Genomic DNA, 18,280 nt, shown 5'->3' with positions numbered 1-18,280 from the left:
TAGTTGGCATATAAACTTGTACTACTGTAGTAGGCATGGGCTTTGTGTCTATCTTGGCCACAATAATGTGTTCACTATGCTGTTTGTAGTAGCTAACCCACACTCCTATTTTTTTTATTCATTATTAAACCTACTCCTGCATTACCCCTATTTGATTTTGTATTTATAACCCTGTAATCACCTGGCCAAAAGTCTTGTTCCTCCTGCCAGCGAACTTCCCTAATTCCCACTATATCTAACTTTAACCTATCCATTTCCCTTTTTAAATTTTCTGTCCTACCTGCCCGATTAAGGGATCTGACATTCCACGCTCCGATCCGTAGAACGCAAGTTTTCTTTCTCCTGATAACGACGTCTTCTTGAGTAGTCCCCGTCCGGAGATCCAAATGGGGGACTATTTTACCTCCGGAATATTTTACCCAAGAGGACACCATCATCATTTAATCATACAGTAAAGCTGCATGTCCTCGGGAAAAATTATGGCTGTAGTTTCCCCTTGCTTTCAGCCGTTCGCAGTACCAGCACAGCAAGGCCGTTTTGGTTAATGTTACAAGGCCAGATCAGTAAATCATCCAGACTGTTGCCCCTGCAACTACTGAAAAGGCTGCTGCCCCTCTTCAGGAACCACATGTTTGTCTGGCCTCTCAACAGATACCCCTCCATTGTGGTTGCACCTACGGTACGGCCATCTGTATCGCTGAGGCACGCAAGCCTCCCCACCAACGGCAAGGTCCATGGTTCATGGGGGGGGGGGGGGGGGGGGTCCTTAGGTTAGTTAGGTTTAAGTAGTTCTAAGTTCTAGGGGACTGATGACCATAGATGTTAAGTCCCATAGTGCTCAGAGCCATTTGAACCATTTGAGGATAGCGTGACTGCAGGGATTTATCTCTGGCACGCATCCCGCGAAACCCACATTATCAAAGTATTGTCCAGCACTACATTCCTAGTGCTCCTGCCCATTATACTCACTACTCGCGGCGCGTTGCCGATTCCTGTAAGAGTTCGGGCACTGTTTGTTTGTGTGTCTATCAAGCTGCCAGCGCTTTTGTTTGGTAAGTCACATCATCTTTGTTTTTAGATATAAAAACAGAGATGATGTGACTTACCAAACGAAAGCGCTGGCAGCTTCATAGACACACAAACAAACACAAACACACACACAAAATTCAAGCTTTCGCAACCAACGGTTGCTTCATCAGGAAAGAGGGAAGGAGAGGGAAAGACGAAAGAATGTGGGTTTTAAGGGAGAGGGGTAAGGAGTCATTCCAATCCCAGGAGCAGAAAGACTTACCTTAGGGGGAAAAAAGGACAGCTATACACTCGCATACACACACATATCCATCCGCACATACACAGACACAAGCAGACATTTGTAAAGGCAAAGAGTTTGGGCAGAGATGTCAGTCGAGGCGGAAGTACAAAGGCAAAGATGTTGTTGAATGACAGGTGAGGAATCAGCGGCGGAAACTTGAAATTAGCGGAGATTGAGACCTGGCGGGTAACAAGAAGAGAGGATATACTGAAGGGCAAGTTCCCATCTCTGGAGTTCTGACAGGTTGGTGTGAATGGGACGTATCCAGATAACCCAGACAGTGTAACACTGTGCCAAGATGTGCTGACCATGCACCAAGGCATGTTTAGCCACAGGGTGATCTTCATTATATAGTAAGATATCCGTTAGAATGAAATTACAATGAAATGAACATCCTTAGCTGCTTACAGGCGTTGACATACGTCAACGGGGACAGATGAAAATTGTGCCCCGACCGAGACTCGAACCCGGGATCTCCTGCTTAATGGCAGGTGCTCTATCCATCTGAGCCACCGAGGACACAGAGGATAGTGCGACTGCAGGGATTTATCTCTGACATGCCTCCCGCGAAACCCACATTCTCAACGTATTGTCCCGCACTACCGAGACCTGGTTGGGGCACACATTTTCATCTGTCCCCGTTGACGTATGTCAATGCCTGTAAGCAGCTAAGGGTATTCATTTCATTGTAATTTCATTCTAACGAGCTGCATGGTCTCCAAAGGTATCTGTTCTTTCGGACATGTCAGAAAGAACAGATACCATCTTAGTATATATATATATATATAGAGTTAAGGCTCACCGGGCACTTGACCATCTTCTTCTCCTGTGCAAATGCACAAACAGTGCCCGAACTCTTACAGGAATCGGCAACGCACCGCGAGTAATGAGTATAATGGGCGGGGGCACTACGAATGTAGTGCAGGACAATACGTTGAGAATGTGGGTTTCGCGGGAGGCGTGCCCGAGATAAATCCCTGCAGTCGCGCTATCCTCTGTGTCCTCGGTGGCTCAGATGGATAGAACGTCTGCCATGTAAGCAGGAGATCCCGTGTTCGAGTCCCGGTTGGGGCTCACATTTTCATCTGTCCCCGTTGACGTATGTCAACGCCTGTTAGCAGCTAAGGGTGTTCATTTCATTGTAACTTTATTTTTTATTGCAGTTGCTACCCTGTATTAATGTATGAAGTTGATGTCACTAATCAGTATAAAGTTGCCTTGTCACTTCTTTAACTTAGTAACTGAAGCAGAAATCGAGAAGGTATTCCCATTTGCATTTTTCAGTTGGCAATCTAATATCACAGACCTTTATTTTACAGACTGATGTGTGTACTATCTATTCTTATGCATTACTAAACAGCTAACCCCATTTATGGCACTTGGTTGCAGTTGCAAGCTGCCTATGTAATGGCTTCCAGGGGCAACAAAAATTTAATTTTCTGTATTTTATGTATTTATTGACCTAATTTAAAAACTGAAATGTTGTAATATTCTGCTCATTAAGACATATAATCTTATGTTAAAGGTTTCACCCAATAAAACAAGTATTACAGTTAGAAATTGTGTATACATATTGAGGCAGTGTAACTCACTATGTGTAGATACTGAGGCAGCATTCATCCAGTATTTGAGAATAGTGACTTGCAACAAGCTTTATGAAACTTTTTCTCACTCTCACCCTGCACAAAATGATGAAAGGAAAAAAGTTTATTGCTAACTACATTTACATTGTTCGTGCAGTAAAACTGCCAAATCAGACATGATATTTGAATATATTACTGCATTACTACTAACTCTATTCGCAACGCATTTTACAGGTGATATTTCAAGAATTACATCATTTTGTAACACACAATTCATGAGATATGCTGTCATAAGCATTGAGATGTGTGAACTCGAGTCATTATGGAGTTGGGGGTTTACTGGTAATCTATTAATTTTTATTTTGACATTTAAGGATGCCACAGTTTGACACATAAGGTAACTTGTACTTAAAGTACAATGCTTTTGTGTAATTTCAGTTAATTAGGAGAACTACATTGTTTATTTCAGTTGCTTCTGGAGGAAAACTTTTTCCATGGTCATCCAGCATCAATGAGGAAGACTGTAGAGTTTGTTGCAGAACGAGTTGCATCAGCTTTCGTTAAACATATCTGCAATCAGTTACTGCCACAACAGAAAAAGAAAGATGCTGACAAAATAAGGAAATTAATAACTGAGAGTGAAAATGATAGCAATTCAATAAATTCACCAAAAACACCAAAGGTATGTTTCTTATCTTGCTATCAGTGTCCTAACTATACATTTTCATGATACAAGAAGTAGCAGTGGCTGTTGATCAAGAGCTTGTATGAATGGCAGTAGATATGTGTTAAGTCTGCGTTCCAGGCTAACCAAGTATTTTTTTGTGAAGTCAAGCAACCGTTTCTATGAAATTTCACTGATACAGTGATCATGTTTTTCTGCAAAGTGAACAAATGTTTTAGTTATTATTGCAAGTGACCTTGCCACCAGTGAAGTTGCATCGTCAAAGTCACTCGATATACTAGTTTTTTCTCCATGCCCTCATCGTAGTTGGAAAGGCCATTAAAAGAATTGATCACGTTGTTGGATATCAGGAGTAGAAAGGAGAGCAGCAGTGGCCCTTCACTAATTGTGACTGGTATTAGAATATTGTCGGATGCCATTGTTAAATCAAGAGTAAGCCATTTCCATGATGATGTACTGTTCCTGCAATACCAATCAGAGTTTAAGTTGTTAGAGTGCTTTGTGGGCCTTAAACAGCAATGTTTACACTCACACTTGATGAAGCAGCCTTGTGAGCACTGTCAGTCCATAGACTGACTACTATAGTGATACAAGACTAGAAACATCATCACAGTTCATCATAGCAGAGTGATTAACTAATTTTATGTCTGCCTAGCAAGCATGTGAATGTTCTTGAACTGTATGCGCCTACCACACTGATTTTGATGTTCCACCATTACAGATTTACTGTACTATGTAAGTGATATGTGACACTCATGCTGTCTTACATTATTACATTAGTATAAGATTACATAATGAAGGCTACTGGCAGATATTTCAAAAAATTTGCTTTGTTTGTTTTGGAACACGACATTATCATCAGCTGAGGATAATTTTATGGGAGCATACTTGGTCGTGCCCCCCCCCCTCCCCCCCACCCCCCCCCCCCCCCCCCCCATAAAACAACTGCTTCTTATTTCGTGACTCAGTTGGAACATTGTGACAATGAAGTAAGGAAGTGATGACCCAGTTATCAATGCTAATCACATGGCAGTATTTTGATTTGTTTGCATATATTTGCAGCGTAAGACTATGTCACCAGTTCTTATGTAAAGGAGTGCATTACCTTAAAAGAACACACTTGCCCCACTTTGATTTGGTCTCACAAGAAAATGTGAATTGTATATGCATAAGGTCTAAGACATCTTCCAATTGTATCTGTTCTTGCCCATTACGTTCTGCACTGCAGCAGTGACCTCTTCAGTGACAGATTAAATAAGTTGAATGGAAAACATCCCTGAGCTGAAGCTTTTTAATATGACAAGCAATGTGGACAGTCTTCACCAAGCTCTGGAGACAGTTCATTGATCAGTTCTCATTATAAATTGTCTTCCATAACTGATTTCCACTTACCATATGGCACTTCCTCTACATCTGTGGCAAAACTGATTACCACATTTACTCGAATTAAAGCCGCACCTGAAAAATGAGACTCGAAATCAAGGAAAAAAAAATTTCCAAATCTAAGCCACACCTGAAATTTGAGACTCGAAATTCAAGGGGAGAGAGAAGTTTTAGGCCGCACCTCCAAATCGAAACAAAAGTTGGTCCATTGTAATATGAGACACAATTTAGGTCGAATGAATGACAATACAGCTACAGTAGTTTGGTTCAAGTAGTAAGCTTAGCAGTTAAGCTTTATCAGGTAGCCATTGCTATGCGTCAGGCGCTCCGTCCGTATTTATACGGGCACCCTTCCTTTTTCCATGCTTTGTCTGGTTTGAATTGATTGCTTGTTTTTCTTCGATCTGATAAGTGCCGTTCTCTTTGTTGTAGGTGTTCATGTCACACTAAGCTGAAAATGCATTACTGTACTGTGTCATGCATTGTTTGCGCATTGTCCGCAGCTCGTGGTCGTGCGGTAGCGTTCTCGCTTCCCACGCCTGGGTTCCCGGGTTCAGTTCCCGGCGGGGTCAGGGATTTTCTCTACCTCGTGATGACTGGGTGTTGTGTGCTGTCCTTAGGTTAGTTAGGTTTAAGTAGTTTTAAGTTCTAGGGGACTGATGACCATAGATGTTAAGTCCCATAGTGCTCAGAGCCATTTGAACCATTTTGTTTGCGCATTCTCATAGTCTGATAGTGTGTGTTTACGGCCTGTTGCCGCTCGCGGCATGGCTTGCTTTTGTGCGTGCTACTGCTGCTTACAAAAAAGGAATCGTCTCATTAGCAAAACAATGGCAAGAGTGCTATTTGTTGTTATTTACACTGCTGCTTTCTTTGATAATGATCAACAAGAACCAAATAATAGACTACGTATGATAGAAGATGTTCTAAACAAGAGTTTAGCGAAAATTTTTCTCCGTTTGAAAATCTTTGCAGGTGCCTCTTTAGTACATTACATTCTGCACAGAAATTAGAGTCATCTTAGATTTAAAAATCTAGTCAATTGCCGTGCTTCATTTCTGACTGTATCACTATTAGGCAAAAGAATAATACGAATATAAACATGACTCACTCTAGTTTCGTAGCTTATTAGGCAGACAGGATTTAAATTAGATAGGAGCAAACACAAAACAATACATGGCAAAATGTTTATATTCGTATTATTCTTATGGTGAAGAGAATGCTGCATGTGATTCACAATTCATAAAAGTTCCTATTAACAACCGTCTCTTCTCACAGGTAGGAAAAAATTCAGAACGTAGAGTTGGCCATATTGACAAACATCCCAAACAGTCTTGCCAGTCGGATTTTCGTAGTACATTGAAATGCTGCTACATTCGAAGATGAACAATACGAAATTTGTATTTACTTCATTGGATAATGTATCTTAGCGCCTACAAAGCATGCCTATGTAGCACTACATATATTCGACGGCAGAAGTTAGTTGTGGCAGCACCTACCAACATTTTTCAGAACTTCCGCTTGCTTTGCACTCAATTCTAAGCCGCAGGCGGTTTTTTGGATTACAAAAACCGAAAAAAAAAGTGCAGCTTAGATTCGAGTAAATACGGTAGAAGAGCTTGAGATCTTAGTTATAGATCACTGTAAATATGTGTGTAAACTGAGTGTAACCTGTCCAGTTTAAACCCCCTTTTGGAAGTTATAGTTCCCTTTGTAACAACAGTTTATATCTTCACACGGGTTTTATATGTATAACTTGTTTATATAGTTAAAATATCACATTTCTTAAAAATACTGTACAACAGTCTGAAGATAAAAAGAAAGTACTTCATGAGTGTTGACTGTTATTTATTGGTTGCAATGACTGTGGATTGAGTTAAGTGATGGATTGCAGCAACCAAGATTTTCTTTCTTCTTTTCATGCTTTTTCTTCTTCTCCTCTTCCTCGTGTGTGTGTGTGTGTGTGTGTGTGTGTGTGTGTGTGTGTGTGTGTGTGTGTGAACTTAAAAGATATTATTGTGCCAATATTGTTTTCACAGGAAAGGGCAACTGGTGGAATAGAACAGATTGCAAGACTAGGTAGTGAGTCATTGGTGAAGCAGGCCATTCAGGAAATGGAGTCATTTTGCTTAGCTCGCATAACACCTTCTTTGTCGTCCTTACTATCTGAAGATGTAACACACCAAGTAGTGGAGGCATGTGCTGGAATTTCACTACGTCTTTGTAAGGAACGTGTTTCAAACTGGGTTCATCTTCACATAACACCAGGTATTTGAAAGCTTTCAGTTATCCTTATAACAAATTTTGGAGCTTTGGGGCCTGATGGTTTTCATAAATTAGGACTTTGATAAAAAAGAAGAGAAAAAATGATTCCAGGTTGTAATCATTTCATTGCAAAAATTTGTTGTCGCTCAGCTCCATAGATAATATATTTTGTAATTTCTTGAATTTCATCAACAGGCTTACTGCAGATTGTTTCAGCAACAGTTCTTCATTGCTCAGTTGCTTGCTCCAAATATACTAAATTACTCAGAGTGATACTCTTAATCTTACATCTACAAATTTTATATAGTTACAACGTGACTACACACTGGTTCAATATGCTTTGTCATCTTTGCAGATCTGTTCCTCAAGGACTACCGAATGGATGTGAACAAGGCTTTTAGGACCCCAGGCAGAACAGACATTAGCAAAGCATCTCACCTGGCATCAGCAGAAATTCGAAAAGTGTCTCATAATGACACTACTGCGGCACCTCGTTTTATAATCAACTGGCTACGGGTTAGTTCTACTTCCTTTGAGATTCAGTTTTTTAGGCTGGCATGACAACAGCTTATTTGTTAATGATGATGACTGGTCATAAATAGAGAACTTGTCTTGCTAAATCACAGTATTTTGTTGGCAGTGAGACAAAATTGTTCTTATTTTATTTTTGCACGCCCGAAAGAGCAGACACTCTTCATGATCCATAATTGCATTAAATATTACAAAATTTATTCACAAATTGGGAAGTCATTAGATAGCAGTTGTTCTAGGCGTAGACACATGAAAATTTTTGCCGGGCCAGGATCTGAATTCTAATGTCCCATGTATCACAAGTAGTCGCCTCAACCACTTCAGCTATCTGTGCATGCTCCCTGGACCGATCACAACCTCTGTATACCACTCTTCCACATCCACTAATGCTCGCATATTGTGTGATTCTCACAACAGGGAGAGAGACTGATGTCGTTGTTATCCCACTCTGGCACAAATTTTCATGTGTCACTAATAGATTGTATGTCTGTATCTAATACAGCTGACATCTAATGAATTCATAATCTGTGAATAAGTTTCAAAAATTTGGCCTTGACATCTACTTCATCGAGTCTACAATTTTAATCCACCCGTAACAACAGTACATCAGAATTTTACAGTTTGGAAGTTGTTCTATAGTTTTCACATTCCACTAAACCTCAACAAGTGCCATCGTCTCTTCTCATTTGTTCTTGTCCTTATTTCCCCCCTCCCCTTTCATTTACTCCTCTGTAACTTCACTTTCCCAGAACAATATTTCTTTATTGTGGCTATCTGTGTACTATGTACTTGGAGGGCACCTGAGAGCATAATGTTCATGCAGTACAGGCCAGTTTGATTCTTTTGCCCAAATGGTACATCTGTGCTATTTTAATCTTTCCTGAAGAAATGAGCTCCCTTTTTCAAATATATTAAATTACTCAGAGTGATACTCTTAATCTTACATCTATAAATTTTATTTAGGTTCAACGTGACTACACACTGGTTCAGTATGCTTTGTTCCTGTCAGGGAAATCTCCAGTTCAAATGGGGAGGTCATTTTCTGCTCAATACGTGGTCATGTTGGGGGGGAGTCACTTCGTGCTCCTTTGATCGGATTTGTGCTAATGGATGGTATTGACTCTAATGAACAGTTGTAGTTTCACATTGGCCAGAGACATCTTTCCAATGACAAGGTGTAGTCCATTGTATTTTTTGAAATTTGTTTATGTTTTCCACTTGGCATATGTGGATTATTTAAAAATACCCTCTGTCCTGTTTTATAGTTTCATATCAGTGAACCTTCATATCTTTCTAAAGCTTTAATCTTAGCTTTTTCTGGATTCTGCTGGTCTGTTTTCTCTCCAGCATTTTTAAGTTCCTACCATAGCCACTAAATGAGTTGTTTCCTCTGCCTGTTTCACTGACCATCTGTCAGTAGTGATTCACACAGTGCTATCCAAAATCCTTTTGCAATTCTCCAGATAAATCTTGTAAGTGTGCAAACACGAGAAATATCTGTTCCTGTCAGGGAAATCTCCAGTTCAAATGGGGAGGTCATTTTCTGCTCAATACGTGGTCATATTTGGGGGGGGAGTCACTTCGTGCTCCTTTGAATTTTCTGACTGCATGTGACTACCACGTACAACAGTTCATCGCAATTACCATGCCTTTGCTTCTTCGCTTTAGATGTTTGTGTACATATTTCATTACTCACCCTTGCTAATTTAGTTTTGTAGTACTTTCAGTAACAACTCTCTCTCTCTCTCTCTCTCTCTCTCTCTCTCTCTTTCGTTCTTTTTGTGGGAGGGGGGATCTTTGTTTGTCTTTGTGCTTCACTCTCTACTCTTAACTGTTCTCCCCAGTTCAGAAATCATGATCACTGCTGTATCGTTTTAATTTCAAGGTAAAAATTTACGTGTTAAAGATAGCAGTGACAACATTTGTGGTTTATATCAATAATGCATTGTGGTTGCATTAGCCTTTGTGCCACATATTATAAATTAGCTTTGTTGAAAGGTACCTCAAGATATACAGGGAAGGAACCCTAAAGCTAATGAAGGAGCAACAGAAATACTGTGAAAAGTTGAGGAAAGAAAGTAAGAGCCCTCCTCCAACCTATAAACTGACTTGCCTATGGAGGGACCTACAATTTAAGTGTTTCACATTCTGTCAGTTGTCATAAGTTCCTCTATCATATGGGTGGCTATACACCTGAAGTTTTAACATTAAGTTTGTTTGGTTTTTCTTAAAAGCTGTGTTATGTACTGTACTGACTGTCCTTCATTTTTCACAGGAAATAATGTGGCGATTGCTGACTGACCATTTGGAACATGTATCTGCATCAGAGGTACTTGCCTTAATTAGTGAAACAGAGATGATGCTTGGCAGTCGAGAAGATATCATCAGTTCAGCTGAAAGAATTATCCACACACTAATATTAGACTTAATTCTGCTTCTAGGTAGGAAGTGCTTTTTATTTTAATAAACTTGTGTTATGAATGCTTCAATCCTGAGCAGTTGTAGCACCAGCAATGGTTTCAGTAAGAATGGTTGTAAGTGTCCAAATACTATTATTATCACCTGTGACTTTTTTCTTTGACTCAGATACAGAGCAGCAGATAGCATTCGGTAGGACGACGGTTCAATCCCGCGTCCGACCATCCTGATTTAGGTTTTCTGTGATTTCCTTAAATCACTCCAGGCAAATGCCAGGATGGTTCCTCTCAAAAGGCCACGGCCAACTTCCTTTCCCGTCCTTCCCTAATCCGATGAGACTGATGACCTCGCTGTCTGGTCTCCTTCCCCAAACAACCCAACCCAACAGAGCAGCAGAGGTCGAAAGAGTTCGCAAAAACTAATTGTTTCCCAATATGCCACACCACAGTATCATAATGGAATGCTAACTCTCATTTCATATGGTGAATTATATGTAAAAATGGCTGATGAAGCATCTTCTGATTCACCACAGCCATGAATCATTAGTGAATAGATAAAATTTGACTTTTGATTGCATGCTACATTTGGATGTCCACTATCTGTGCATGCCGGTTTTAACTGTTTGAAACACAAACCACAGGGTCAGTTTCTGTTGTTGAAAGCACTGCATTAGGAAATTGTGACTTACTACTTCCACATACTGCAATGTCACTTTGTTTGTTTTTGTGTATTCTATTAGCAGTAATAATGAGATCTCTTGTCAAATTCTTAAATGTGAATTTAAATTCCAGAATATATCAAGGACCATTTTGTTTGTCTGCATAATATCTGTTTTTCAACAGTTATTGAACAGTTACTTTTATGTTTTCCATTAGAGCTGATCAAACTGATTTTTCATGTCTTTAAGGCATATCTTTCTTTACAATCATTCTTCTTTCATGTTTGGAATGTTTAAATCATGTGTAGAGAGCATGGGATTAGGCTGCTGCGATTTGCTATACCTTCAGGACCTCCATACTTGGGGAAACGACAATCTGTGTTCAAATGTCAGTAATTGTTGGCACTGAGATAGGTAACTCCAATTCCCTTCTTCACAAACTAAATAAGTTAGTAGATTAGCCATAGTGGTAACACCGGGTCCCGTCAGATCACTGAAGTTAAGCACTGTCGGGCTGGGCTAGCACTTGGATGGGTGACCATGCGGCCTGCCAAGCGCTGTTGGCAACCAGGGTGCTTTTAGCCCTGGTGAGGCAAACTGAGGAGCTACTTGATTGAGAAGTAGCGGCTCCGGTCTCGGAAACTGAAATACGGCCAGGAGAGCGGTGGGCTGAGGATGACACGGCGGCCGGTCGGTACCATTGGGCCTTCATGGCCTGTTCGGGAGGAGTTTGGGTTAGAGTTTTTAGATTAGCTATAATACTGAAATAGTTTTCTCACCATATAGCAGAGATGCAGAGTCACATATAGGCACAACAAAAAGATTTTCACAGTATAAGCTTTTGGCCAACAAGGCCTTTGTCGATAAAACACACACACACACACACACACACACACACCACACCACACCACACCACACCACACAAATGCAACTCACACACACAATTGCAGCCTCTGGCAGCTGAAGCCACACTGCAAGCAACCACACTGCAAGCAACAGCAGCAGTGCTTGAAAGGAGTAGCAACTGGGTGGGCTAAAAGCTTATATTGTGACAGTCTTTTTGTTGTGCCTATCTGTGACTCAGCATCTCCGCTATATGGTGAGTAGCAACTTTCCTTTTCATAACATTGTTACATTCTGTCCTGGATTTTCCATTGTTTGAAATAGTTTTCTGTTGCAGAGGGTTCCAAATTTGTCTCAAGTTACACTGATTATGGTTTTCCCATTTGCTTAAATCACAGGCAGGAAAGTTTAGGATGAGAGTATGAGACGATGACAAATTTTTTCATTAAATAGTTAACAGTATAAAGTAAAGCAATCTTTTTTGTGAGTTAAATATGTAATGAGACTGAAAAAGGCTTTTGATTGAACTAAAATTTAAATTTAAAATAGAAGAAGGCTTAAGAAATAAAGCTAGTTTTGATATTTTAGAGTAAATTATTGAATAATTCATTTTGGTGTAACACAGATGGTGAAATTACTGTCAACCCAAAAGCTAGGCTGGACACCACTTTGCTTTACTAGACACTGTCCAATTAGTGATACTATGTCTTGCCTTGGCTTCCTCCAGCCTAGTAACTCACTCACCCAGCCAGTTTTAGAACCCTACACTTCAAGTGAAATTCAGAACACATTAGATCATGCCCCCCCCCCCCCCCCCCGCGCGCGCGCGCGCACACACACACACACACACACACACACACACACACACACACACAATGCATTTCCATCTCATTAACTGACAGAAGAAATTGTAAGGTCAACCTACTATTGAAATCTGTAAGTTTGGCTCTGTAGTCTGATACAGCCACCAAGCCCCACACACTGTGTGTGCACTATATTGTTTTTCAACGTTATCACCTAGTCACCAAGAAGTTCCTCTGGACCATATTCATCACCAACAGATTTTAGTCCACCCTAATTGTACCTCAGTTTGTCAAATGTACAACTATTACAAGAAAAAATCTGGGCTGTGAGGCGCTACATTATGGAAGCATCTGGTTCACAAATTATGTCTTTCCCCTGATTATTATGTGTGTCACATCTGGTTTAATGAGTGTGAAACGTTTGTTTGTTAGTGATGAACAGTCGCATACAGTTGTGTTTCAGTTAGTTCATGATTTAGTGTGTGCCTAAAAGTTATGAATTTCCATTAGCCAAGCATAGTAATAGTGGTCCTTCCAGGGCAGGTAAAGTGGCATGTGCTTTGTATCTTGGTGACTCGCTATTCAGTTGTAAATTGTGAGACAGAATTGCTGGCCAGTACTTACCTCCTTCAGAAATACAAATTACTGAGAATGAAAGAAATAGGAAGTGCAGGGAAGCTATGGTGAAATAGCTGCATGAAAAGTGTGAAGAAATTGAAAAAGAAGTGATCATCGGAAGGACTCACTCAGCATACAGAAAAGTTGAAATGATCATTGGTGACATTAAAAGCAAGGGTTTTAATATTAAGAGTGCATTGGGCATGGCCTTCACCTCAACAGGAAGGGGAAGGGTAAACTGGCTGGGAAAACAGCAGGAAAGTTAAAGGGGGGAGGCACTGTCATGAGTGATAAAATACCAGTGGTTATAGGGTTCAGAAAAGACCCTTTTTTAGGGTAGTGAGGACAGACAGAAACCAAATTTTAAGAGAGATTAGGACTGAGACAAACCTTCAGTTTGAGAAAGAAACCATAAACAGCTATTGCTTAAGAATTTTCAATAGTCGGAAGATATTTTAACGCTACCTAATTTTAACTCAGCTATCTTTATTGCATCAAAATATTTGAGGACTGAGAAATAAAATTAACGAATTAATGATCTGCGTACATGAATTAGTGTCTTCAAACCCAGCTGACATAATCTGCCTCTCTGAACATCATGTGACCACTTGTATAGAACTTTTAAGTGTTACAGGGTTTAGGGTAGCATATCACTTTTGTAGATCAGAAATGGAGAAAGGAGGAATTGCCACATTCATCAGGAACTTTCATAAATTTAAGAACATAGACATTCATAAATTTTGCCTAGAACAGCATATGGAAGCATGTGCAACAGAAGTAGAATTTCACAAAAAAATCCTTCATAATATTAAGTGTATATCGAGCACCTGCAGGTAACTTTAATCTGTTTGTAAACCACCTTGAAGCTGTACTGGCCCATTTAACAATCAAAAACAAAGAAATAGTGGTTGCTAGTGATTTCAATGTAGATTTCCTTAAACACTCTCCCAATAAGAACTTATTTGAGTTAGTAACACTATCATTCAACTTAATTCCCACTGTAAAGTTCCCCACTAGGGTAGCCAATTGCTCACAAACAGCCATTGATAATATCTTATAAAAAGTCCAATGAACAAAATTATATTACAAAACCAATTGTCAATGGCCTCTCAGATCATGAGATGCAGTTCCTTCTGTTAAATGTTAATACTGAACAGGATATAAAATCTGTTAAATCTGAGCTCAAGAGGGTAATCAATAAGCCAAAGTTGATTATTTTAGGACACTCCTCAGAGACATTCACTGGACTGATGTTTACAGTGCTCATGGCATGAATGAAAAATATAACACTTTTGCTAATAAAGTGCTTACCTTATTCGAACACTGTTTTCCCCAAAAGCTTACCAAGGTTAGAGCAAATTCTACAAAGAAGCCATGGATTACTCAAGGAATAGGGGTATCTAGTAAAACAAAAAGAAAACTGTATCTGTCAATCCGAAACAGTTCCAATGTTGATGCTATAGCACATTGCAAGAAATACTGCAAAATATTAAAGACTGTAATACGGACATCAAAGCAAATATATTAAAAGGGAAAGATAGTCATATCAGATAACAAAATAAAGACAATATGGGATATAGTGAAGGAGGAGACCAGTAGAACCAGACACAAAGATGGACAAATAGCATTAAGAGTAAATGATACATTGGTGACAGATGTGTATAGTGTTGCAGAACTTTTTAACAAACATTTTATAATTGTTACTGAAAAGATGGGGTTGTCAGGTTCTGTAGATGCTGCTATGGAATACCTCAGACCAGACATTTCAAGTAACTTTCATAATATGAATCTTACCCTCACTACCCCAGCAGAAATAATGTCCATCATAAAATCTTTAAAATCAAAAACCTCTAGTGGGTATGATGAAATATCAACAAAGCTAATTAAAGAATGTGATTCTGAGTTAAGTAACATATTAAGCTATCTGTGTAACCAGTCGTTTGTCAGTGGAATATTTCCTGAATGGTTAAAATATGCTGAAGTTAAGCCACTGTTTAAGAAGAGAGATAAAGAAATAGCATCAAATTTCCGTCCAATTTCAATTTTGCTAGCACTCTCAAAAATTTTAGAAAAAGTAATGTAGAATCGGCTTTATAACCATCTTATCTCAAATAACATATTGTCAATGTCACAGTTCAGATTTCTAAAGGGTTCTGATGTTGAGAAGGCTATCTACACTTACAGTGAAAATGTGCGTAATTCATTAGATAAAAAATTGCAGGCAACTGGTATATTTTGTGATCTGTCAAAGGTATTTGACTGTGTAAACACAACTTCTAAGTAAATTAGAATATTATAGTGTAATAGGAAATGCTGCAAAATGGTTCAAATCTTATATCTCTGGCAGGAAACAAAGGGTGTTATTAGGAAAGAGACATGTATCAAGCTATCAGGCATCATCCATCTGGGAACTAATTACATGTGGGGGTCCCAGAAGGTTCCATTTTAGGGCCCTTACTTTTTCTTTGTATATCAATGACCTTTCATCAGTAACATTACGAGATGCCAAGTTCATTTTGTTTGCCGTGATACAAACAATGCAATAAATAGCAAAGTAAGTGTAGTCTTAGAAAGATCAGCTAATAAAATATTTGTGGACATTAATCACTGGTTCCTAACCAATTATTCGTCACTAAACTTTGAAAAAACACACTACATGCAATTCAGAACTTGGAAGGGGTGTCCCATGAGTATATGCCTAACATATGATGGCAAGCAGATAGAAGAAGTGGACAGTGTTAAATTCTTGGGATTACAGCTTAATAATAAATTCACCTGGGGAAAGCACACCACAGAACTGCTGAAGCATCTTAATAAATCTCTATTGCAATGCGAATTGTGTCAGACAGAGTGGATATAAAAATGAAAAAGCTGGCATACTATGCTTACTTTCATTCCATAATGTCATATGGGATTATTTTTTGGGGTAATTCATCAAGCCAAGCTAAAGTTTTCCGGGCACAAAAACGTGTAGTAAGAGTTATATGTGGTATGAATTCAAGAACGTCCTGCAGAATCCTGTTTAGAGAACTAGGGATACTAACTACTGCTTCCCAATATATTTATTCTTAAATGAAATTTGTCATTAAAAATATATCACTTTTTCAAACCAACAGCTCAATTCATGGAATCAATACTAGAAATAAGAATAATCTTCACAAGGATTTAAAGTCACTTAGTCTTGTACAAAGAGGTGTGCATTATTCAGGAACACACATTTTCAATAACTTGCCAGCAGCCATAAAAAGCTTAACAACCGATGAAATTCAGTTTAAAAGAAGCCTAAAGGATTTATTGGTGGCCAGCTCCTTCTACTACAATGAGAATTTCTCAGTGTAACTTACTGATTTGTGTGTGTATGTACACTACTGGCCATTAAAATTGCTGCACCACGAAGATGACGTGCTACAGACGCGAAATTTGACCGACAGGGAGAAGTTGCTGTGATATGAAAATGATTAGCTTTTCAGAGCATTCTCAGAAGGTTGGCATCAGTGGCGACACCTACAACGAGCTGACATGAGGAAAGTTTCCAACCGATTTCTCATACACAAACAGCAGTTGATCGGCATGGCCTGGTGAAACGTTGTTGTGATGCCTCGTGTAAGGAGGAGAAATGCGTACCATCACGTTTCCGACTTTGATAAAGGTCGGATTGTAGCCTATCGCGATTGTGGTTTATCGTATTGCGACATTGCTGCTCACGTTGGTCGAGATCCAATGACTGTTAGCAGAATATGGAATCGGTGGGTTTAGGAGGGTAATACGGAACACCGTACTGGATCCCAACGGCCTTGTATCACTAGCAGTTGAGATGACAGGCATCTTATTCACATGGCTGTAACGGATCGTGCACCCACGTCTCGATCCCTGAGTCAACAGATGGGGACGTTTGCAAGACGACAACCATCTGCACCAACAGTTCGACGATGTTTGCAGCATCAGGGACTATCAGCTCGGAGACCATGGCTGCGGTTACCCTTGACGCTGCATCACCGACAGGAGCGCTTGTGATGGTGTACTCAACGATGAACCTGGGTGCACGAATGGCAAAACGTCATTTTTTCGGATGAATCCAGGTTCTGTTTACAGCATCATGATGGTCGCATCCGTGTTTGGCGACATCGTGGTGAACGCACATTGGAAGCGTGTATTCATCATCGCCATACTGGTGTATCGCCCGGCGTGATGGTATGGGGTGACACTGGTTACACGTCTCGGTCACCTCTTGTTTGCATTGACGGCACTTTAAACATGGGACGTTACATTTCAAATGTGTTACAACCCGTGGCTCTACCCTTCATTCGATCCATGCGAAACCCTACATTTCAGCAGGATAATGCACGACCGCATGTTGCAGGTCTTGTACGAGCCTTTCTGGATACAGAAAATGTTCGATGCTGCCCTGGCCAGCACATTCTCCAGATCTCTCACCAATTGAAAACGTCTGGTCAATGGTGGCCGAGCAACTGGCTTGTCACAATACGCCAGTTGCTACTCTTGATGAACTGTGTTATCGTGTTGAAGCTGCATGGGCAGCTGTACCTGTACACTCCATTGAAGCTCTGTTTGACTCAATGCCCAGGCGTATCAAGGCTGTTATTATGACCAGAGGTGGTTGTTCTGTGTACTGATTTCTCAGGATCTATGTACCCAAATTGCATGAAAATGTAATCACATGTCAGTTCTAGAATAATATATTTGTCCAATGAATACCTGTTTATCATCTGCATTTCTTCTTTTCATTGTAAATAAGTGTGTGTGTGTGTGTGTGTGTGTGTGTGTGTGTGTGTGTGTGTGTAAGTAAGTAAGTACAATCTAACTTCTGCATCATTTCAGTGCAGTAATGTGTTGATTGTAAATAAGTATTATAGTAGTTGTATTACATGTTTATTACCTTATAAATAAATAAAAAAACTTTGTTGTTTTAAATTCAGTGCATTAGTATTTGTACAATGATTCTTTCATATAGTGTTCATTAAAAAATGACGATCATTCCACTTGGGACCTGTGGAATGGTACATTAGCTTATTTGTTTGAGTTGTAAATATTTGTCCTGTATTGTTGTTTTTCTGACATGTTCTACTTCCCGGAGGACCTCCTCACTACAGATCAATTGGAATGAAAGTAAATCTAACCTAATCTAAACTCCACTATTAAATGCAGAGGAGAGCAGATAGG

General features: G+C 39.7%; 1 protein-coding gene across 1 annotated transcript in view; it reads left to right on the top strand.

The window, feature by feature from the left end:
• LOC126419927 (codanin-1) overlaps positions 1-18,280 on the top strand; it is a 178,362-nt gene that overhangs the window by 146,539 nt on the left and 13,543 nt on the right. The window contains exons 9-12 of the mRNA XM_050087217.1: positions 3,365-3,577; positions 7,003-7,231; positions 7,584-7,744; positions 10,035-10,200. Coding sequence (XP_049943174.1) covers positions 3,365-3,577; positions 7,003-7,231; positions 7,584-7,744; positions 10,035-10,200 — 769 coding nt within the window. The remainder of the gene's footprint in view (positions 1-3,364; positions 3,578-7,002; positions 7,232-7,583; positions 7,745-10,034; positions 10,201-18,280) is intronic.

Source organism: Schistocerca serialis, chromosome 9 (genome assembly GCF_023864345.2).
Source record: "Schistocerca serialis cubense isolate TAMUIC-IGC-003099 chromosome 9, iqSchSeri2.2, whole genome shotgun sequence".
Taxonomy (NCBI): Eukaryota; Metazoa; Arthropoda; class Insecta; order Orthoptera; family Acrididae; genus Schistocerca; species Schistocerca serialis.
This window is presented reverse-complemented; position numbering and strand designations above follow the sequence as displayed.